Consider the following 24,408-nt stretch of genomic DNA (forward strand, 5'->3'; position numbering starts at 1 on the left):
TTAAGTGACTGAGCCACCCAGGCGCCTCTAGTCACCTTTTCTAAACTCTATGCTTCTTGGTTTGATCAAGTCTTCCCTACCACAAAATTAAAATACTCAAGTTGTTGTTGTTGTTGTTTTAGCGGCTTTTATAATTTTTACATTTTAATCCTTCATTTCTCTGGGGTTTGTTTTGGTGTAATGAAAGCAATCCAAGCTTCAGGATTCCTCTTCTAAATTGCTTCCCAAATGCTCCAAAACAACTCATTGACAGTCCACCTTTTCCTCAATGATATAAATGCCAGACTAGACACAGAAAATTAATAATCAGGATATTCAATACTTAATACTAAAATCTAAAGGTTTTCTTCTGACATTTTAAAATTAAGCAAGGATATTTTAAAAAGACAAAAACTAGGTTTAGGAAAAAAGACAGTGGGAAATACGCTAAAGTGTTTAAAGGAGACTGTCTCTGATAGTAGCACTGTGAACACTTGAAGAAACATTCTATTCCCAAATCTCTAATGAGCATATTTTGTCGGCAGCAAAACCGAAATTTCACATGAGAAGAAAAGGAACAATTTTGAAATTAATCACTATGAAAAATATCAATACTCAGCAATCACAAAGAATGAAATCTTGCCATCTGCAACTACGTGGATGGAACCAGAGGGTATTACGCTAAGTGAAATTAGTCAGAGAAAGACAGATATCCTATGACTTCACTCGTATGAAGACTTTAAGAGACAAAACAGATGAACATAAGGAAAGGGAAACAAAAATAATTTCAAACCAGGGAGGGGGACAAAACAGAAGAGACTCTTAAATATACAGAACAAACAGAGGGTTACTGGAGGGGGGGGTGGGGTAAATGGGTCAGGGGCGCTAAGGAATCTACTCCTGAAATCATTGTTGGCACTATATGTTAACTAACTTGGGTGTAAATTAAAAAGAGAAAAGAAAAATATCAAAAAATAAAACTGCTGTATAAAACCTTTCCTATTACATAATCTTAACCATTCACCAGTCAACCACATGCCCTGCTCCGCACTCCACTGCAGAGCCTGACAATATCAATTCTGAAATCTACATCAAGACAATCCTAAGCAAAATTTTCTCAAGCATATTGAATTTTTAGTCTGAAAGATCATTTCAGTGTTTGGGTGTTATGGGCTTCTGAGGGGAAATTTTGGCAATAAAAACAGCAAAAATGAAAATTTAGCAGAATTAAAAATGGGTACTCAGGGGCGGCTGGGTGGCTCAGTCAGTTAAGTGTCCAACTCTGAACTTTGGCTCAGGTCACGATCTCACGCTTCTCAAGTTTGAGCCCCATATTGGGCTCTGTGCTGGCAGCACGGAGCCTGCTTGGAATTTCTCTGTCCCTTTCTCTCTGCCCCTCCCAGACTTGCTCTCTTTCTCAAAAAATAAACAAACACAAAAGTTTTAAAAAAAAAAAAAGCGTACTCAGAATAAACAGAATATCCAAGAACATCATAATGGAACAAACTGCTTTTCTTCGTCTTTTGCCACCCCACCAAACAGAAGAGGTAAAAGGGCAACAGGGGTTGAGTATGTTCGCATAGGCTGTCTGTGCTCAAATCTGAACAGAATCTAAAACAAAATGTATCATAAAACTCACTCATCCTTTGCATTTTTAAAAAAATTTTTTTTCATGTTTATTCATTTTTTTTCACAGAGAGGGAGACAGAGCATGAGCAGGGGAAGGGCAGAGAGAGAGGGAGACACAGAATCTAAAGCAGGATCCAGGACCCAAGCTGTCAGCACAAAGTTTGACATGGGGCTTGAACTCACGAACCATGAGATTAGGATCTTGAGCCAAAGCTGGGCACTTAACCGACTGAGCCATCCAGGCGCCTCTTCTTTGCGTTTTTATTTTTATTTTTAGAAAGAGGTGGGGGGGGGGTAGCGAGATGGACGCTCGAGGCACCTGGGTGGCTCGGTCGGTTGAATGTCCGACTCTTGATTTCCACTCAGGTCATGATTCCAGGGGTTGTGGTATCGAGCCCTGCGTCGGCTCCAGGCGGAATGTGGAGCCTACTTAAGACTGTCTCTTTCTCTATCCCTCCCCTACTCACACTCATGGTCTAAGATAAAAAATAGTAATAAAATAAAAATAAAAAATTATAAAAAATCACACTGAAGAGAAGTACAGGAGACAACAAAAGACAGAGAGCCAGAAATAAAATAGCGTACTAGAATTTCATAATTTTGTTTTACCTGTTTTCATGAATCCTGGATGCTCAGCAATGTTTGAACTATTTAACAGCTTCACAGCTTTTCGATAATTGCCTCTTAAGTACTCAAAATTGCTTTTAAGAAACAGAGAGGGGGCAGACTGTAAAGAAAATATAAACTGTTTATACTCTGTCTTCACATGTGTAATGTGAGGTCACAATTCTACCACTATACTGGTATGTATTCAAGAGCGTAATTTAAGTCATGCTCACAAAAAACTATAGCTCCAAAACTTTCCATTGCTCTCACAACCCCAAAAAAGAAACCTATCAGAAAGCACCTCATACACTCAATTCAGAGTCTGCCTTAAAAAATCCATACACCATATATGTATATGTATTACACCACTAACTGGAAGCCAACTTAACAGCACTAACTAGGCCTTTCGTTTCAATGACTATTACAGAGACCGACGGTCTCCCTTATTTTTTAGGATACAAATAATCAAATGCTTTTCCAAAGAGGGATCTAAAAAAGTGTCATTCTGTGGATGGAGGAACCGCCTATTTTCGAGAGTGAGCCTGGCCGTGGCAAAGATCACGTTTTGGGAGGCACGCGGAGCCTCACTTCTCTGGAAGCCCCCGGGGTGGCGGGCGCACAAGCATGCCCACATCTGCAGAGCGCACGCGCAGCCAGGAGGACCTCAGGCATCCCGGCCTCCTCACGCCTCACTCTAGCTTAGCTGCAGGCTTTCCAAGTCCTTGCTCACACTCTGCTGCCTCCTGGTCGCCGAGGAAACAAGGGCTCCCAGGCTCGTTCCTGATTTAGGTATTACTGCTAGTCTGCAGTGTCACTGCTTCTCTTCTCGTTTCTCTCTCCCCTAGGACTATGGCATCCATTAAGGCAGAAATCATGCCTTTTACCTCAGAACAGGTTTGGTAACGGTTGGCCGGCTAGTTAGGCCTTCCCCCCTCAGCCTCCAGGCTACGCCTCAGACCTGGGCTACCATTTGTTCTCCTCAAAAATCACCTGAGCAGTGACCCGGTGACTAATCTGGGTCCTGCCTGGGATTTCTAGGGTCAATTTACCTGAAGTATTCCTACTACAAACCGTATCTCCTTATGACTTCATACTGAAAATTAACACCATTCCTGAAAGCATCGAGAATGCGTACAGTTCTGTTTTTTCCCTCCATAGTCCAAAAAAATCACGTGTCAGTGGAGCGGACGGAAGGAGCACTGTGTCTCAAGTACTCTGGCATTAGTCAAAGTGAAGGTCAAGCCAAAGACCGTTTGGAAGGGGCAGGTTTGGGCTACAACCGAACCGTTCATCTTTAGTAAGTGGTTTGAGTGTAAACTAAAAAAACCCTGAGGTATCTAATAGTAAATGTTTGCGTGAATTATGATAAACAACTCCCAGAATGCTAGACAGCTATTTAAAATGGTGGTTCTGAGGGTTGCATACGAACGGAAAATGCAAGCTGCAATTTTACATGAGAAAAGCACCGTATTAAATTAGAGACAAGGTATGATCACTACTGCACAACTCCATGTCAAGGTTCTTATCTACTCGTAGATATACACTATATTAAGACTAAAATAAATTACTTACAACTGGCGAATTAAAGAAAAAAGAAAAAAGAAAGAAAAGTCAAGAAGAAACTTACATTTCCAGCTGTGTTCATGACCGACTTGATTTCCCTTTTGCACGCTTTCAGGGACTTCATTTGGATATAAGCTCGTACTTTATACTATTAAAAGAAAACGCTAGTATGTAAGAACAAGGGTAGATTTACACAGGGTGACGCAGCTTTACTTTCTAGGTAAGGAAATTCAACCCAACCTGTTTACAACATAGTTACGCCAGTTACTTGCAAAAGCAAATTTTAAATGATCTTAAACAATCTATTTTCACTGCACTCTGAGAAGACATTCTAAAAAACAAAAAAACATGGTAATGGTAGAATAAAACTTATACCCAAATTCCAAGCAAAACTCCTAACAATTCTTTTATTTTTTAAAAGTTACTTTATTTTGGGGGCACCTGGGTGGCTCAGTCGGTTGGGCGTCCGACTTCGGCTCAGGTCGTGATCTCACAGTTTGCGAGTTCGAACCCTGCATCAGGCTCTGTGCTGACAGCTTGAGCCTGGAGCCTGCTTTGGATTCTGTGTCTCCCCCTCTCTGTGCCCCTCCCCTGCTCCTGCTCTGTCTCTCTCAAAAAATAAACATTAAAGATCAGTGTTGTATTACTTTCAGGTGCACAGTACAGTGATACAGCACTCCTGTAATTCCTACCAGTTCTTACGTGCCCACAGCTAATTAAGAATGAACTTTAATAGTCTACAAACTGATTTTACCATCCAATACACCCAGGCCATTTCTCTCAATCTTTTATCAAGGAATTAAAAGAAACGATACTGCACGATCATCTTAGGCAAATGTATTTAGAAGGATGAACATGCTTTTAAATTATAATACTCCAAAGCCAAAAAAACATACAGGCCTCGGAACATTTACTGCTTTCAATGATCTTCCACATTCTTCGTCATTCCTAAGTGTTAGTAACTACACATGATATATGCCCTCTCTCAGAATTTACCCTACCTGATGTATCTTTGATTTTGCAGCTTCTATTAGGGCTCCACTTTCAGCTTTGTGATTAGATCCGTCTTTGTTGGTGTTGTTACCAGTCTGTAGGGTGGTGAAACAGAGTTAACGGAAATTAAAATTTTTTTGCCATAATTTGAATCAGTGATTTCCAAGCGTGCTAGTCTGAATCACCTAGAGAGCATTTCCAAATTTCAGAATCCAGACTTCAGGTGGAATAGTCTGGAGTAATAGGCAACTTTTTTTTTTTTCTTAAGGAAACTCTACTTTTGAGAAGCTTGCACTGAGCATAATGATAGCCTGGTTTAAAAAGCACAGATATTACTCAAGCAAAACTTGAGGTTATCCTTCTGGAACCCAGAACAGACCATGTCATTCCCTTCTTAAAAATTTTCTCTGGTATAAACACTGGCAACATCATACCCTAGATTCCTAGCAGTGTTCAAAAGCCTTCACAATGAGACCCATTATTTGAGTTGCCAATCTCGTCTCCTGATCTCCACTGACTTTTCAGGTATACTATGCATTTGAGGTTGCCGGAAATTCCTCCAATATTCCACTCTCACCTCTGTGCTGTTTTCTCTGCCACGACGGTTACCCTGCTCCAGCCTGCTGCTTCTGTCTACTCAAACCAAATCCTTCAAGGCCTAAATCGAACATCCAAACTTCCTTCCCCACCTTCCTCCCAGCCCCTGGACAGATGCTCCCCAGCTTTCTCCTCCCACACACTGGAGTTCCTGGAAAAGCGAAAATGTTTTCATTTTTGTCACTTTAATAGCTAATAGAGGACACAAGCATCTGTTGAACAGAACTGCATTTTCTCAACTCTTATCAGTACTGAATATAAAAATAAAGTATTTTACCACACAGTGTTTAGGAATAATGCTAAGATGATTTAACCAAATTCTTTTTTTTTTACAGTATTTTTTTTAACGTTTATTTATTTTTGAGAGAGAGAGAGAGAGAGCGCGCGCGTGCGAGCGGGGCAGAGGCAGAGAGAGAGAGGGAGACGGAATCCAAAGCGGGCTCCAGGCTCCAACCTGTCAACACAGAGCCCGACGCAGGGCTCAAACCTACAAACCGTGAGATCATGACCCGAGCCAAAGTCGGATGCTTAACCAACTCAGCCACCCAGGCGCCCCTGAAGTATTCTTACCAAGTCTCTTATCAGAATATGTCATAAATGTGCACTCTTTCTAAAGAAATTTCATGATGAAATATTTTCTAGTGAAAGCTGCCTGTTTATCCAGCTTTGGGGTTTCTATTGTCTTAACTCTAATCTTTACATTCTGTAAAATTAGTATCTCACACATGCCAAGATGCTAACATACTGAGACCCTCATAAGACGCTGGTAGGAATGGAAAATTGTGTGACATTTTCAGCCTCTGTACAACAGGCTGGCAGTTCCTCCTAAGATTAAACACAGAATTACCATACAATCCAGCAATTCCACTCTTGGACATGCACCCAAGAGAAATGAAAACATGCCGCCACAAAAACTTGTACACAAATGTTCACAGTAGCATCATTTATATCACCAAATGTGGAAAACAACCCAGATGACCATCATCTGATGGATAAAAACCTGTGGCAAATTGATACAATGGAGTATGATCTGGCCATAAAAAGCAAAGAAATATACATGCTACAACCTGGTCAACTTTGAAAGTATCGAACTAAGTGAAAGAAACCAATCACAAAAGGCCATATATATGAAATGGCCAGGATAGTCCAAATTCGAAAAAATAGAAAGTACATCAGGGGCACCTGGGTGGCTCAGTCGGTTAAGTGTCTGACTCTTGGTTTTGGCTCCGGTCACCATCTCATAGTTCAGGAATTTGAGCCCTGCATCATGCTCCCCTCTGGCAGCACAGAGCCTGCTTGGATTCTCATTCTCTCTCTCTCTCTCTCTCTCTCTCTCTGCCCCTCCCCGCTTCCTCTTTTTTGCAAAATAAATAAACTTAAAAAAAAAAAAAAAAAGATTTGTGGTTGCCAGGGGCTGGGGAAAGGGGAAAAGAAAAAGTGCTAACCGGGTACGGGGTTCCTTTTTGGGGTGATGAAAATGTACACAGTGGTGATGCTCGTACAACTCAGTAAGCATACTAAAAACCACTGAATTATACACTTTAAAAAGGTAAATTTTGTGGATGCGAATTATATTTACCTTTGCTTTTTTTTAGGTCATTAATCAAAAAAAATTTTTTTTTAGTTAAATAGGCTCCATGCCCAACGTGGGGCTCAAATTCATGATCCTGAGACCATGAGCCACACACTCTACCAACTGAGCCAGCCAGACTGCCCTCATTAATAAAAAATTTAACTCACCTGTCTCTCCCTACGTAGCCTGTGGGCCACCTGAGGGTAGGCATAATTCTTTTGATTTTCATTTATTAAAAAAATTTTCATAAACAACAACAAAAAAATAAGCTGTAACAAAAAAGATTTTTTTGAGGTATAATTGACATATAACATTATGTTTTAGGTCTACAACATAACGATTAGATATCTGTATCAAGTGTGAAATAAAGAAGTCTAGCTAGGGGCGCCTGCGTGGCTCAGTCAGTTAAGTGTCTGACTCCAGCTCAGGTCATGATCTCACGGTTCACAAGTTCAAGCCCCGTGTTAGGCTCTGTGCTGACAGCTCAGAGCCTGGAACCTGCTTCAGATACTGTGTCTCCTTCTCTCTCTGTCCCACCCCTGCTCACACTCTCTGTCTCTCAAAAACAAATAACATTGCAAGGAAAAAAAATAAGTCTAGTTAAAACATCCATCACTAGACTGTACAATTACAAAGGTCTCTTTCTTGTGCTGAGGACTTTGAATATCTACTCTCTTATCAACTTTCACATATGTTATACAGTATTATTGATAGCCACCATCCTGTATAATGAGTTACATTTCAATAAAGCTGTTAAAATATTTAATAACCATAAATTTTAATCTGATCACCTTACAACACTCACCTCATTCTTCCCATTTTTGTTATTGTTACCCTGTGAAATCATTTTTTCTAGGACAGCAAGAAGATGCAAAGCTTTCTCAGCTTGATAGGTTAATATATATAGGTCTACAAGCAAAAAACACACTGCTTGGGCAAATTTTTCTTCTGGGGGAAAAAAACAAGAAAAGAAAAGTTACAATCCAAAGTAAAGCAAACATTTCAGACCACTCCTCTCCCCAGATTCCTAAAGAGCAAAGCCTAAATCTTTATTTTTGTTTTGTTTTTTGTTTTTAAATGTTTATTTATGTTTCAGAGAGAATGAGAGAGAGGGCGGGCGGACATGTGTGGGAAAGGGGCAGAGAGAGAAGGAGACAAAGTATCCAAAGTGGGCTCGGTGCTCTCAGACCAGGGGTCAAACTCATGAACCGTGAGATCATAACCTGAGCCAAAGTCAGGCGCTTGACAGACTGAGCCACCCGGGCGCCCCCTAAGTCTCTTTATTTAAATGTGTGTTCATCCCCCAGAGCCATGAAGGGAAGCAACCTGCAATACCAACAATGCGATTGCAGTATTCTCCATCTGAAGGCCTCCCGTCGCTGGGTTTCTACTAGCTGATCCTTCTTTGGCAAAATATCTACCAACACACCAAATGAGGAAAATCACTTCAGGTAGAAGGAAACCTCAATTCCTGTACCTGTTCAGCTACTTACTGGATATGTTGCCTCTATATATCAGCGAGCTAATTTTTACACCTCAGCTGGCTGACCTGTAAAATGGGGAGAATACTTCACCTGCTTGAAGGCAGGGGAGTGAACCAGGTCATCTCTTGAGGTTCCTTCCAACTCTAACAAGGACTTCAAAGGAAGAAGAGCCCAATGAAGAGAGAAAGGGTAACCTGGTATGTCATAATACTATTTTCTTTTCCTTTCAAAAGAGAAGATAAAAGGAAAAATAAGATCTAAAAAAGGATGCTAAAATCAAGACCAGAAAAATTTAAAAGCCCTTAAGAGCCTTTTAACAAGTCTTCCCGATTCCATTCTTGTTCTTACAGAGCAGCCGGAGTGGAATCAATTGAAAACTAGAATCAACATGGTTGATGCACAAAGGTCATATATCTCTACGGGTTACACACCACTCTTTTTAAGTTTATTTATTTTGAGAGAGAGAGAGAGAGAGAGAGCGAGCGCGCGAGCGTGCACTGTCAGCAGAGAGCCTAATGCAGGGCTCGATTCCAGGACCCTGGGATCATGACCTGAGCCTAAACCAAGAGTTGGACACTCAATCGAGTGAGCCAACCAGGCATCCATCCCACCACTACTCTTAAAACACTAAGTCCTTGGGGCACCTGGGTGGCTCAGTCGGTTAAGCGTCCGACTTTAGCTCAGGTGGTGATCTCACGATCCGTGATGTGGAGACCCACATCGGGCTCTGTGCCTGGAGCCCGCTTCGGATTCTGCGTCTCCCTCTCTCTCTGCCCCTCCCCCACTCACACTCTGTCACTCTCAAAAATAAAAACATTAAAAAAAATTTAAAAAACCAACGAAAACATTAAGTCCTTACCCAGGCCACAGGACTTCACCTGTTCCTTACCCTGCTGCCTCTGACGTCACCTGCTACTGTTCTCCCCACCTGGCTCCAGGTCAACGACCTGCTGTTTCTCACTCGGCAAACTCAAGCTCATCTCAGATGCTCTGTACACAGTATCACCTCTGGCTGGAATGCCTTCCCCTCAAGAGTCATGTGGCTCACCTCCTCTCTTCACTCAGGTCTCTTTTCAAATGCTGTCTTACCCCAGGCCTTCCTTGATTGCCTTACCTAAAAACAGCGTTCCCAGTCCACCTCTATCCTCTTACCAGTTTTAGCTTTTCTTCATGGCATTTGGCTACCTCACAATACATACTTATTGTGTCGCTCGCTCTTGCGTTAGAATATAAGCTTAACGAGGGTAAAGGCTCTGTTTCAGTCACTACATTATCTTCAGAACCCAGAACAGTTTGGGTCCACCGTGTATGTTCAATAAATACATGCTGTGTGAAGAACCAAGCAGTAAAGTTTTTAAAAATAACAATAACAATTTTCAAAGAAGAAGAAAAATGGATCTGAATTCTGCCTCGGTGGCTTTATTCCACTTGGCCACCATACATAGGAACAAGATTTAATGAACGGTTCCCGAAATTCTAACAACCAGCTTCGTAGGGGTGCCTGGCTGGCAAGGTCGGTGCAGCGTGCGACTCCTGATTTTGGGGTCACATGTTCAAGCCCCACATCAGGTGTAGAGATTACTTTAAAAAAAAAAAAAAGCTTTAGAGAAAAATACATCTGAGGGGGCGTCTGGGTGGCTTAGTTGGTCGAGAGTCCAACTCTTGATTTTGGCTCAGGTCAGGCATGATCTCACAGTATGTGAGATCAAGCCCTGAGCTGGGCTCTGAGCTGACAGCACAGAGCGTGTTTGAGATTCTCTCTCTCTCTCTCTCTCTCTCTCTGTTCCTCCCCAGTTCATATGTGTGCGCACTCTCTCCCAAAATAAATTTAAAAAGAAAAATCCATCTGTGTCATCCTGGAGGTATAATTCTGATTTCCAGCTTTACAGAGAAAGGAACTGGCCGCTGTTTACACCATCTTCACCACAGGCATCTCTCCTGCCCAATCTGTCCAGCCACCATGCCCTCAGGACGGAGGAAGAGAGGAGCACCTTGAAAATGCCTCCCTGGAGCCACAGGAAACAGCCATTCAACCAGCTAAAAGCAAAAGGGGACCCTGTAACTCTTCCCAAAGCCCCACAGAGGAGCCATCACACTCTGCTTCTTATCCTGCGGGAACCACATTAGCAATCAGGTGTTTATAAATCAAGAACTGGCATTAGTGTTTCGAATTTAAAAGAAAGTAACCTGAAGAAAAAGAGAAAAACATGATCACATTGAAATCTGACTGCTTGTGGGCTGGAAACAAACAGCCCCCTCTAACAACCACCTCCTGGATCTGGCTCTGCTGCCTTATTTGCTCCCTCTTTTTTCCCTCGCCTGTACCTTTCTTACTACGGTTACTCAAGGCTAGTAACTGCAAGATAATCGCGACACCAAAACAGAGTCTGTACTATCTACTCCAGGGATTACCCACGAAACTGTCAGGGGGGCAACAGACAAGAAGATACCAGGCTGTCCGCTAACATCCCCACTCTTAACACACCGCTCAATAAAGAACAGATCAGGTACACGAAGCTGTGTTCACACAGCAAAGAAAAAAACAAAAAGCACGAAGTCTTTCCAATTAGCAACCTCATTTCTGATCTCAATTTGCAAAAATCGAGGGGTAGGAGTGGGGAGGAAATGGGAGAAGAAAACCTGGGTTCATCTAAAAGTAATGTCATTCTTCTCTTTGTTATCTTTAGTGGCTAAAACTGGACACAGCTTTTCTCCTTCTTTCTTTTTTTCTAATTAATTTTTTTTTTTAACGTTTATTCATTTTAGAGACAGAGAGAGACAGAGCATGAATAGGGGAAGGTCAGAGAGAGAGGGAGACACAGAATCCGAAACAGGCTCCAGGCTCCGAGCTGTCAGCACAGAGCCCGACGCGGGGCCCGAACTCACGGGAGATCACGCGAGATCATGACCCAAGCCGAAGTCGGTCGCCCAACCGACTGAGCCACCCAGGCGCCCCTCCTTCTTTCTTTAAATAGTGGCATGTGATTCCTTGATTTAACTGGGTAAGAAACTACCAGAGCCCCCTCGGAGTATGACAGGGAAGTTCTGGACTTGAGAGAACATACCAAAAGGTTCTATGAACTGGTAGAGCTTTTCACCAACTGCTATGGCCTCTGAGTACTGCCGCAGATGATACAGAAAGACTGCCTGATTGTAATACAACATGCTGTTCTCCACGTCGTCTAAGCCATCCATTTCTTCGACAGCTGAGTGGACCTACGAAACAGTCAGCCAGGATATGTTCTCAAAACAGTAAGAAAATAAAGAGAAATGAAAGAAGCTATGCGAGTAAACGGGAACACAGGCCAACATTTCTCACTCTGGATTTTTCCACATTTTCAACAGAACTTCCGGATTTTAATTATTCTTACTAAAAATTATTTTATTAATAATAAAATTCCATTAAGTAAAACATTTTCATGGGACTTTATGTAGACAAGGCAAGGCAAGTCTGTTCCTTGCCACTGTGAAGAACGTCTCAACCGCCAACATGGCTTTTGAACTGGTTCCCCACTTTGTAGCCTCCTTGGGAGCGAGCAAAACTCAAAACAATCTTTCCCATGTGCACTACGTTATGCACTATGTATACGTAAGCTTGATTCCATTTTGTAAAAACTAAACTAAAACTTAAACATTAACAAACAGCTAACTACTTAACTATGGGCCAGACCTGCTACATTAAACATTTTCCAGAGAATATCTCATTTAATCCTTACCATACCTCAAGGACATAGACATTATCATTCCCATTTTATAAGTAAGAAGACCAGCACAAAAAGCTTAACTATCTTGCCCAAGGCCTTATAGCTAGGAAGTATATTTTCTGAATTTCCTCTTATGTTCAGGTTTTGTTCCCATAACTTAAAGAAAGCAGATTATTTTATTTGAAATTTTTTTCTCATGTTTGAGAGAGCACGTGCACGCACAAACAAGCACAAGCAGGGAACGGGCAGAGAGAGAAAGAGAATCCCAATCAGGATCTGCACTGTCAGCACAGAGATGGACGCAGGTCTCAATCCCATGAACCGTGAAGTCGTGACATGACCTAAGCCAAAATCAACAGCTAGACACTTAACTGACTTGAGCCACCCAGGAGCTCTTAAAAAAATAGAATCTTTAGGGGCGCCTGGGTGGCGCAGACGGTTAATCGTCCGACTTCAGCCAGGTCACGATCTCGCGGTCCGTGAGTTCGAGCCCCACGTCAGGCTCTGGGCTGATGGCTCGGAGCCTGGAGCCTGTTTCCGATTCTGTGTCTCCCTCTCTCTCTGCCCCTCCCCCGTTCATGCTCTGTCTCTCTCTGTCCCAAAAATAAACAAACGTTGAAAAAAAACGTTGAAAAATAGAATCTTTAAATAAACAACAAAAATAGGCTATTGATGGCTTTACTAAAACACTAACATCTACATCTGATACCAGAAGAAAAAAAAATAAGTTTGCATTGTATTATTTTTTAAATTTATTTTTATAAGTTTATTTATTTTAAGAGTGAGAAAGCACAAGTTGGGGAGGGACAGAGAGAGAATCCAAAGCAGACTCTGCTCTGTCAGTGCACAGCCCTTTGTGGGGCTCAGATGCTTAACTGACTGAGCCACCCAGGGGCCCCCACACTCTGCATTTTTTTTTTTTTTTAATTTTTTTTCAACGCTTTTCACCTATTTTTTTTTTTGGGGACAGAGAGAGACAGAGCATGAACAGGGGAGGGGCAGAGAGAGAGGGAGACACAGAATCGGAAACAGGCTCCAGGCTCCGAGCCATCAGCCCAGAGCCTGACGCGGGGCTCGAACCCACGGACCGCGAGATCGTGACCTGGCTGAAGTCAGACGCCTAACCGACTGCGCCACCCAGGTGCCCCAAGCATTTTAAAGCTAACGACTACCTGCTTATCCCCTCCCTAAGTTATTGCAGTAGGCTTACAAATTTTAATAAAGTTTCATAGCCATTCTGTACTTTCATGTAATACACAAAGCTGGAATTAGTATTAAAACTAATCTTTCTTTGTCACTATGAAGATTGGAGTAAGTTACCAAGCAATGTTAAGTAATTAATTCTAAGACTGACGTTCCCCTACATTAAGCAGTGGAACTTTGATATACATGATGAACTTAACGTTTTGCTAATGACAAGGTACCAGAAGTTTCAGGACACATAGTGATCTGTAATCAGACATCTGCAGACTTCAGTCATAACGCGTAAGCCTGACAGGGAGGTGCAAATGTTACCAACTGGTCCTCTCTGACCAACAGCACGGGCATCTCAGTGAATTCGGAGCTTCTGTATAATCTTCACTTACCAAGTCACTATCTTCCGATGATTAAAAATAGTCTGTAGAGAAAACTCAATTTCCAAAGAAAGACAATACTTCTTGGTAGTAATGTAATGCAGAGAGAATGAGCTAAGAAAGGGTTAATTCTTAGCCAGAAAGGGGGGTTTTGGACAAATTAAGGAATTTTGGATTCAAAAAGGATTGAACTTGTGACATATATAACCGCCACACTTTCTGTGATTCACGAAAAACATGAACTTGTTTGGCTCTAGACAAAACAAACACTATTCGTTAAATGAGATAAAGCATAATAGAAGTGGAATGGGTTGAAAAGGTATGTATGTAACTATGCCCAGGGCATAGGACCTTGAACAGAAGTATGATTTAGAGAAAAGTTAGGAGACACGGGTATAAACACTTCTAGGAAACACAAGACAGTGGATTGCATGAGGGGTATTACTGAACCAGCCTTATTAAGAATCAAGGCTGGTGAAGGGTGCCTGGTTGGCTCAGTTGGTTAAGCGTTTGACTTCAGCTCAGGTCATGATCTCATGGTTCGTGACTTCAAGCTTCATGTCGGGCTCTATGCTGACAGCTTAGAGCCTGGAGTCTGCTTCAGATTCTGAGTCTCCCTCTCTCTCTTCCCCTCCCCCACTCAAGCTCTGTCCCTCAAACGTTAAAAAAAAAAATTAAAAAACAAAAAGGTGGATCATTGTTTAAAAAAAAACAAACAAACAAACTCTGATTCTTGATTTTGGCTTAGGTCATGATCTCATGGTTCCTGGGATAAGCCCTGCATAGGGCTCTGCCCTGACAGGGCGGAGCCTGTTTGGGATTCTCTCTCATCTCTGTGTGTCTCTCTCTCTCAAAATAAATAAATAAACATTAAAAAAAAAAGGCTGGTGAAAGGATTTTATAAAGCAGTTTTCTTGGCTTAACAGGAAGCTTGCAAGAGTCTCTTTCTTATTCTAAAAAAGGTTTTGGGCACTGCATCTGGATGGCTCAGTCAGTTAAGCATCCGACTCTTGATTTCAACCCAGGTCATGATCTCAAGGTTCGTGAGTCTGAGCCCCAGGTCAGGTTCTGCACTGACAATATGGAGCCTGCTTGGAATTCTGTGTCCCTCTCTCTCTGCCTCTCTCTCAAAAATAAACAAACATTTTTTTAAAAAATTAAAGGAATAAAAAAATAAAAAAGATTTTGGGGCACCTGGCTGGCTTAGTTGGTAGAACATGAGACTCCTGATCTCAGGGTTGTGAGTTCGAACTTCACATTGGGTGTAGAGATCACTTACAATCTATAAGAAAAACTCAGGGTGCCTGGGCAGCTCAGCTGGTTAAGCGGCCGACTTCGGCTCAGGTCACGATCTCACGGTTTGTCAGTTCAAGTCACATTTGGGCTAGCTGCTGTCAATACAAAGCCCACTTGGGACTCTCTGTCCCTCAGTCTCTCTGCCCCTCCCCAGCTTGCTTGCTCTCTCTCTCTCTCAAAATAAATAAACTAATTTTAAAAAATGTTAAAAATAAAAAGAGTCAGAAGGTCTGGGGGTGCCTGGATGGCTCAGTCCTTACAGCATGCAACACTTGACCTTGGATTGTAAGTTTGAATCCCACATGTAGAGTTTACTTAAAAAAAAAAAAAAAAAAAAAAAAGTCTGAAGGTCTGGTTTGAATCTTGCTCCTACTTTTCCTGGCCACATAAATTAAACTCATTAGGCTCTCTGAACCCCAGTTTTACAACTGCAATTACAAGGACCTATCTCAAGGGTTGAATATGAGAATTATAGGAGATAAAACATAAAACACATTTAATAAGGAATTTGGAATCACATAAGAGTTTGATAAATATTGGCCATTTTTCTTTCTTTCTTTCTTTCTTTTTTTTTTTAAGTTATCTCTACGCCCAGCATGGGGCTTAAACTCCCAACCCTGAGATCAAGATTGATCCAGCCAGTAAATTACTTCACTCCTGTAATTAGGAAGAGCCTGAACAGGTTACTTATTTCTAACAATACCATGTATAGGGTGATACTGTAGAGTATCTTTACTCCCCCCCAAAATTACAAAGAACCTGGAGGGGTCACTTATTTCTAACTAGGTCACATTTTAGGGTGATACTCTACTGCATAATGGTACCCAGGAACACAGGACAGGGGCTCAAAAAGGTCTCAAGACCTTGAAGCAGTTCAGAGGCACAGGCCCTAGAGTCAAAGGAGACTGGGTTCATGGAGCTGTTTTCGTTTAAGAGCTTTGTGTCTTTGGACAATTTACACCAGCTATCTGTACCTCAGCTTTCCCATCTGTAAAATGAGAAACATCATAGTGGCTGCTTTATAGGACTGCTGGAAAGAGTGAGATGCTGCATGCAAAGTTCTCAGCAGGGCCCTATTACATAGTAGGCAACAAATGTCTGCTACCCGATCCTATCATCATCGTCATCTTCGTTAGCCCTCTTGACTACCAAAGCTCTAACCCTGTGATGGGAGAGATGTTGCTGTTATGACCGATGACCAAGGCAAGCACCAAACCATATATAAATCAGAATATCTTCTATTTAATCAATTAACATCCCCTCATCCAAAATGCTAAAACAATCTCACATTATTATCATCAGATCTTTGCAGTCACAAGAAAGATAATCTCAGCAGCTAAGCTTCTTCATAGATTTCCACTTTAATTTTCCTTCAAAATTCCAAAGCTCATTCAAATTTGGTAGATTAGTCTATTCTGTTCAAATTAGAAAATAAAATTACACAGCATACGTTTCATTTCCTGGAATAATAATTTTATACAAATAAAACTAATGTAAGTTGTTTTAGACACATTAGAAGTTGTGCTACCAATAACAGACAAGTCATATTAATTTTCCTTAAGTATTTTTACTTCACAATTCAGAGAATATCACAACATTTTTATAGCTAAATTCATTTGTGTATCACCTGATTCTTCAGTTGGTTAAGTGTTTGTCTCAAACTGTCTGTTGTCATTTGGTTACTTTTAAAAAACTCAGCCACTGCTGTATTCAAAATTATTTTATAATCATCTTTGTTCACTTCTTGTAGGCAGGCAAGGTGTTGCAGACAGGCATCATAATTTCCAGCCTAAAACAAACCAACAAAAAAAACACACACACAGACAAAATTACCTATTACCTTTAAAACTAAGACATTCATTTCCAAATACGTTTCATTCGTCTCTATTTGGAAAACTCTTTAAAAAGACAGATCTAATTCCCCAAGTATACTAATTAAAGTCACTGAATGAAACAATATTCATGTCAATTAAGAAAGTGGGGTATGTCAATTGTATCTCAATAAAGCTAGAAATTATAGAGATTTATTTCTCAAGACTCACACTCTAACACCACTATGTGTATAAGTCATACATAGACACATAAGTGTATCATATACCTATGTACATGTATAAAACCACATCTCTCTCACACACACACACACACACACACACACAGGTATATATTGCTAGCACGGTATAACAGCTGAGGCTAGCCCAAGAAAGGTAATATGATTTAATTTCTAATAAATATGCTCTGAATACCCAAGTATCAAATTCTTCTGCTTACATGTATGTAACCTGATAGTCAAATAAGGTTTTCTTTCATATCGTTTAACATCAGAAAAGTTAAAGTTTTGACAAGAAACTTCTGGGGTTCCATTTTAAAGAACATGCAAGAAAGAGCACCGAACAAAGAAGTGAACGGAAAAGACTGACCCATATAATTACAAACCTAAGTTTAAAAGACTGAAAAAAATAACAGTGTAAGAGTCAACACGTTCATGAAACACAAACACTTGGGAATGGCTCAAATTACTCCCATTCCTTTTACCACATTTAAACTCCCAGTGTTTAAAAAATTTAAATAAAACCTACTCTCTAAACTTAATTCTTGAGTTATTACAGAACAAAAGTTACAAGTTTAAAAATTCGTTGTGAAAAGATTCATATTCGACAGATCCTAAAAACGGAAACCGCAAGAAGCCGCTGCTTACTGTGAAAGCCTGGAAAGCACTGGTGGACAACTCCTTCTCTTGATCGGTGATCCCAGAGGACTGACTCGTCCCTTCATGTTTCTCTGCTCCCTGATCTGCAAGCACACAAGTTTTGCAGTTGTTTAGAAATGAAGTGGTACAGCGAGTGTGCCCCTGGTTTTCGTCCTAATGAAGCTGCTATAGTTAGGGCGCTCTCAATTACCATGACTTATCAGTGTTATAAGGAGTTAGAAGTCACTCCTCCAGAAACTTAAAGAAACCTTTCCCTTAGCCATGGTCTGGCACAATGAAAACCCACCACCACATATGGAAGAATCACAGCTCTGTCCATCAGGACTGAGAATGTTGCATTCACTCAAAACATATTAGATCTGCCCCCGAGCAATCTATACCAAAGTCCCACATATTCAAGAAACTATGCCAGGCTCTGGAGACACAAGAAGATTATAAATGCATACACAATACCTTCAAAAAGGTTATAATCCAGCTGGAATATAATAACATTTAACAATTAGAAAACTACATTGCTAAGAACTCATAGTTAATTTCCAGGCCAAGAATGCTTTCATAGGCTTAGAAATCCAAAAGCCAACATTAACACATTTAAAAAGCTTCCTTGGGGGGGACTGGGTGGCTCAGTCGGTTAAGCGTCCGACTTCAGGTCAGGTCATGATCTCGTGGTCCATGAGTTTGAGCCCGGCATTGGGCTCTGTGCTGACCGCTCAGAGCCTGGAGCCTGCTCCAGATTCTGTGTCTCTGTCTCTCTCTGCCTCTTCCCTGGTTGTGCTGTCTCTCAAAAATAAATAAACATTAAAAAGAAATTTTTTCTTAAAGCTCCCTTAACATGGTTAAATATCTACATACAATCTTTTTTCCCAGAAGTTTATTTTATTAAATTTTAATTTTAATTAATTTATTTTTTAATGTTTATTTGGGGGAGGAGGAGCTAAGAGAGAGAGGAGGACAGAGGATCCGAAGTGGCTCTGCACGGACAGCAGCAAGCTGATGCAGGACTCGAACCCACGAACCATGAGATCCCGACCTGAGCAGAAGTTGGACACTCAACCAACTGAGCCACCCAGGCACCCCTAATTTTTGATAGAGAATCCAAGTGGGAAAGGAGGGCAGAGAGAAAGAGAGAATCCCAAGCAGGATCCACACTGAGCGCTGAGCCCAGCAGGGGGCTTGATCCCATGACCCTGGGATCATGACCTGAGTCGAAATCAAGAGTTGGACGTTCAACCCATTGAGCCACCCAGGTGCCCCAAGTATCCATATACACTCTAAGATTAATGATTCCTGCCCCACAATTTTGTATTTTCAAAATTAATTTTTTATTTGAAAACAGAATTCCAAAATAAGCATAAAAATCTCTGCTAAATCAAGTCTAAAACTACTCCAGTTCACTACTCTTAACTGCTCTGACAAATGCTTCAAAAAAATACTTTTTAACGAAAGCATCATCGATCCCAACTTTGCATGATGCAGTCACATGGTCTCAGCTCTTCTTGTTCACCAGGGATCTGTCTCGACTAAGCCTCATCTATATATTGTGGCAGATGATTTTGGGGAGAGGGACTGGCAGAAATCATGCTTTTCCTTAGGATCTGGGGCCTTGATGTCAGAGAAGTAACAAGAAGCTAAACCATGAAATCACACTCTGGAGACAACAGAGTTTCCTCTGTAAAGTTACAAAGCAGTAGCCATAAAACATAGTTCCCATTGCACACTACGAAACAAACCTGAGCTTTTGAAAATTTTTAAAGGAAAGAACTGGTAACAAAGTTATAAAAGTTAATAGGAATAAATACTTCCAGGTAACCACATCTACAGAGCCAAAAAAAAAAAAAAAAAAAAAAAAAAAAATTCAGCATCTAGTACATCAAGGGACCAGAAAGAATGTTAAATCCTTTAACTCCACGTTTGAACAGATTTCAAAATCTTTCAGCCCTTTTCACATTTATTCAATGCCATAATAATAATTAAGCACTGGGAATGGGAACGGCAGGAAGGGGAGGCAAGTGACAGTGCCTTGAAAGCTACAGCAAACTGCAATGCTGATTATTTTAACTTCATTTAATCTCAAATCAATCACAGCATTTCTTGCTTTGCCCTGAGGTACTGAACTCAAAATACAACTTGTACTTAATAAAGACCAGTCTTTAGGGGTGCCTGGGTGGCTCAGTCGGTTAAGCATCCGACTTCGGCTGTCACGATCTCACGGTCCATGGGTTCGAGCCCTGCATCGGGCTCTGTGGTGACAGCTCAGAGCCTGGAGCCTGCTTCAGATTCTGTGTCTCCCTCTCTGTCTGCCCCTTCCCTGCTTGTGCTCTGTCTCTCTGTCTCAAAAATAAACAAACATTAAAAAAAAAAAAAAAGATAAAGATCAGTCTTTAGAAACGGTCTTTTACTATTTGAAACTTTTCCCACTTAGAAAACTTTCTTTTGATTTAAAAAACTAACAAACAAACAAACAAACAAAAAACACCAGGGTACCTGGGTGCCTCAATCGGGTAAGTGTCTGACTTTGGCTCAGCTCATGACCTCACAGTTCCTGGGTTAGACCACCGCCTTGGGCTCTGTGCTCAGAGTCTGGAGCCTCCTTCAGTTCTGTCTCCCTCTCTCTCTGCCCCTTCCCCACTCACACACACTCTCTCTCTCAAAATAACATTAAGAAATTTTTTTTAAAAAAGGACATTCTCCTACATAACCAACTAAAATGGTCACACTAAGAAAAGTAACAATAAATCAATAATATCATCTAACAAACAATTTCCCTGATTGTTCTAAGAAATATCTTATCACTGTATTTTTCCCTCCCAATCCGGGTATCAATCAAGGCTCACATATTTCCCTTAAATAGCTTTTGTTTCTCTTATTCCAGAGCACTTCCTCACCTTCTGCTGCTCCTCAAGTCACCACTTGTTTTAAAGTCTAAGCTGGGCACCTGTGTGGCTCAGCCGCTTAAGCCTCCAGCTCTTGGTTTTGGCTCAGGCCATGATCTCATGGTTAGTAAGATGAAGCCAAGCTGACAGCACGGAGCCTGCATGGGATTCTCTCTCTCCTTCTCTCTCTGCCCCTCCCCCTGCTCATGTGCTGTCTCAAAATAGAGAAAGAAAGAAAGACACTTAAAAAAAAAAAATAAAGAGCCTAAGATAGTTACCTTGTAGAATGTTCCATATTCTGGGTTTATCTGATTGTTTCCTCATGCATTTAGTCTAACATTTATGGCAAGAATATTATATATGGGATAATAAATATCAGTAATTTTTAACATTAATTTTTCTGAGAGACAGAGAATGGCGGGGGGCAAAGGGAGGTAGGTAGGGAGAATCTTAAGCAGGGCCCGCACCCCAGAGCAGAGCCTGACGAGGGCTCCATCTCACAACCATGAGATCACAACCTGAGCGGAAGTCAAGAGTCGGACACTTAACCAACTGAGCCACCCACGTGCCCCAACATTTTAATTTTGTTTAAAAAATCTGCGTTTTGTTTTAAAAAGGTGACTTTTGGGGCGCCTGGGTGGCGCAGTCGGTTAAGCGTCCGACTTCAGCCAGGTCACGATCTCGCGGTCCGTGAGTTCGAGCCCCGCGTCGGGCTCTGGGCTGATGGCTCGGAGCCTGGAGCCTGTTTCCGATTCTGTGTCTCCCTCTCTCTCTGCCCCTCCCCCGTTCACGCTCTGTCTCTCTCTGTCCCAAAAATAAATAAACGTTGAAAAAATAAAAAAAATAAAAAATAAAAAGGTGACTTTTATGTTTCAATCATCTCCCAAAGAATATTCTGGCTTTTTTAGTTTTAGTCACCAACAAAAGCCCCATGCACCATTAACGGAATACCAACGGAAAGTAACAGGACCACTGCATAAATAGGATGCATGGGCTGCAAACACAGGTACGTGAGGGTGATGCCATTGTTGATGACTCAGAATAAAAAATTCATTAGACTATCAAAGTCTCACAATATTTGAATTTATTTACACAAGAGTTTTTTTCAGATAGAATTGTTGCTCCAGCCTGGAATCTAAAGACCTCCAAAGCTTGAACCGAGGTAAAAAACGGAGATAAGAAAGCCCTTTTTGGAGTTATTGGGAGGCTTCACCGAGAATATACGTGAAGTGATGAGAATGTATCCGGCAGAGTAGGTCCCCCTATGTGGCATGGTGGTGCAGACTTTATTGTTCCAACACACAGAGGGGACCCAGGAGCACGGGGAGGTAGAGCCAATACCTGGAACTGAAGTAAGAAGACCAAAACTCTCGTGCCACTTCTGAAATTACACAGTTGATACACAAGTGGAACTGGGGCAAATATCAGTTTTCCTAGTTACTAAAGAGCATCTGTATTAGATGGCTTTTAGGGTGCCCTCCAAGTCAGAAATTCAGTAACCCCAAACAAGCTTCTATAAAGCAGTGGATACGTTTGTTCACAAAGCAACACAATCCAACTCAAGTAGCAATGGAAGACAAATCTCCAAGTGGGGAGGTAGGGCAGATCATCTTGTCCCCCAGATTTACTACTCAATAATTCCTACAAACACTACCCTCGCCATCACCGCAAGCTTCCCAGAAGACATTGTTCATTCCTTAACCTTGACCGTGAAGAAACGCACAACACTCGCCTGAGTCTTTTTTTTTTTTTTTTTAACTGTGACAGTATGGCTTGAATATAATAAATTCAGGCCATACATCCAATTAATAAATAGCTGAGAGACCATAAGGGTCAAGCATCATTCTAAGTGCAAGGGATCGACACATGAACCACACAGACAGGGCTCCTGCACTTGTGAAACTCAGAGGTTCCTTGCGGAGATAAGATGCAAATCCGTGATTCCGGGTGTGACTAATGCCATGGCAATAACAAGGGCTGTGAGAGGGCACAGAGATGGCAAGTGAGGTCGGACCTAACTCAGAAGTCAGGTATGGGAAGTCCTGAGGAAACAGGGCTCCAAATGTAAACTGCTTGCAGCTTTGAAAGAACCACCACTCCTTCCGGCCCCTGCTAAACCAAGTTCTAGCTTGAGATACTATCTGCGCCTCCATTCTACACCACCTGCGACTTCTCCGCAATTGTAACAATAAAGCTAACATGCTTTGAGGGCTCACAAGGTGTTAGGCATGTAAGCACCTCAAATAGGGTAACTCATTTAATCTTCAAAGCAAGCTCTTAGGAGGGGCTTCTTTCTGGGTGTGTAAGGAGTCATTAAACTATGTACATTCATGATGTGGGCACTTTTTTTTTTTAACATTCCAAACACAGTACAGAAATACAAAATGCTTCGTGAATTTGCGTGTCCTCCTGCACGGGGGTGGTGCTAATCTCTGCACTGTTCCTATTTTAGTATATGTGCTGCCGAAGCAAACACAATGTGGGCATTTTTGAAACCTATATAGAAACCTATCTAGAAACCTATATTCCAGGAGCGTTCCAAAGAACCAGTCCTGCACAGAGCTGACTCTGGGAGCCCTGGCCTGGTACATCCTGGCCGTCAGTAAAGATTCCCAACTGCCCTCTCTCAAGAGGGCAACACGGTGCAACGAAAACTACAAACCTTGGAATCAGTCACATCTTCAGTCGGCCTCCCCTTGGCCACCTAACTCTCTGCTTACAGATGCTAAGTAAGTACTGGCTCTCTCCCCTTCCTTCTGGCAAAACAACCAACAATTCTGGCAGTTTCAAAAACAGACATATATATATGTATGTATATACATATATACATACACACACACACACAATTCTGCGCTCTAAACATACAATTAACAGTGAAAACAGCTTTAGCATGACTTGATCATGGAACGGCCCTTAGATCACCGTCAAATCCCCGGTAGACGGCACTCTCTTGAGAATCGCCACTTAACATCAAGAACAAAACATAACCTGTGCTAAATGAACTTATCTAAGACTTAGATCTGCCCTACAAAAAAAAAAAAAAAGTATTCTGGTATCTGGGTCTTTCAGAAGTGTTACTTCTGATACAGTTAGCAGACAAAGGGCGCCTGGCTTGCTCAGTAGGAACAGCACGCAGCTCTGGATCTCAGCGCCGTGAGTCTGGGCCCGACAATGGGTGTAGAGACTACTTACATAAAACTTAAAAAATTATATAAAATGAAACAGGAAAAAAAGTTAGCAGATAAATTAACATTTCACTTCTACTTCAGCATACAGATAAATAAGAATTGAGTCCTTATAGGGGGGAGGAAAGCTAACAGTTTATTGAAGAAAAGTTTAAAAGGACATCGTTAAACAGTTTTTTCTTTAGAAAGCCAAACAATGAGTTATTGTTAACCCAACTGTTTACACAATACATCTGTTCTGCAAAATTTTCAGGTGCACAAGAACAGTAAGGAGCCATTACTTTTAAATGTGTAAAAATGGGACCCAGGATTTCAAAGCTCCAGAAAGAATGGTTTAGATTAAAGCAGAACACTATACCGCATATGTATCTGTCATAAAATTTTAACAATGAATACAAAACTTTAAAAACGTTTAGGAAAACCAGAGTGTTTAAAACATTTATCTTCCCTCCCAAGGAAGTGCATTAAATTTAGACCAAATGTCAAAATTTCTTAGTTTGCCATTGAGTTCTCCCGCAGCTTCTTCTAAAATGTATGCTCTTGGGGCACCTGGGAGACTCAGTCAGCTAAGCGTCTGACACTGAGCTCAGGGGACAGCTGAGACGGAGCCCCGCGCCAGGCTCTATGCTGGCAGCGCTAAGCCTG

General features: G+C 41.4%; 1 protein-coding gene and 1 non-coding gene across 6 annotated transcripts in view; both read right to left on the bottom strand.

The window, feature by feature from the left end:
• Positions 1 to 24,408, bottom strand: part of CNOT10 (CCR4-NOT transcription complex subunit 10) — a 71,509-nt gene that overhangs the window by 36,960 nt on the left and 10,141 nt on the right. For all 5 annotated transcript variants that reach the window (XM_086720345.1, XM_086720342.1, XM_086720341.1 and 2 more), the window contains exons 2-8: positions 17,694 to 17,788; positions 16,626 to 16,787; positions 11,490 to 11,640; positions 7,746 to 7,888; positions 4,779 to 4,865; positions 3,842 to 3,925; positions 2,218 to 2,335 (exon numbers count right to left, since the gene is read on the bottom strand). In XM_086720345.1, coding sequence (XP_086576471.1) covers positions 2,218 to 2,335; positions 3,842 to 3,925; positions 4,779 to 4,865; positions 7,746 to 7,888; positions 11,490 to 11,640; positions 16,626 to 16,787; positions 17,694 to 17,788 — 840 coding nt within the window. The remainder of the gene's footprint in view (positions 1 to 2,217; positions 2,336 to 3,841; positions 3,926 to 4,778; positions 4,866 to 7,745; positions 7,889 to 11,489; positions 11,641 to 16,625; positions 16,788 to 17,693; positions 17,789 to 24,408) is intronic.
• LOC112850573 (U6 spliceosomal RNA) lies at positions 22,952 to 23,054 on the bottom strand. The gene has a single exon (XR_003222687.1). It is a non-coding gene; the product is annotated as a U6 spliceosomal RNA (small nuclear RNA).

Source organism: Puma concolor, chromosome C2 (genome assembly GCF_028749965.1).
Source record: "Puma concolor isolate L17-30 chromosome C2, mPumCon1.1.hap2, whole genome shotgun sequence".
NCBI lineage: Eukaryota > Metazoa > Chordata > Mammalia > Carnivora > Felidae > Puma > Puma concolor.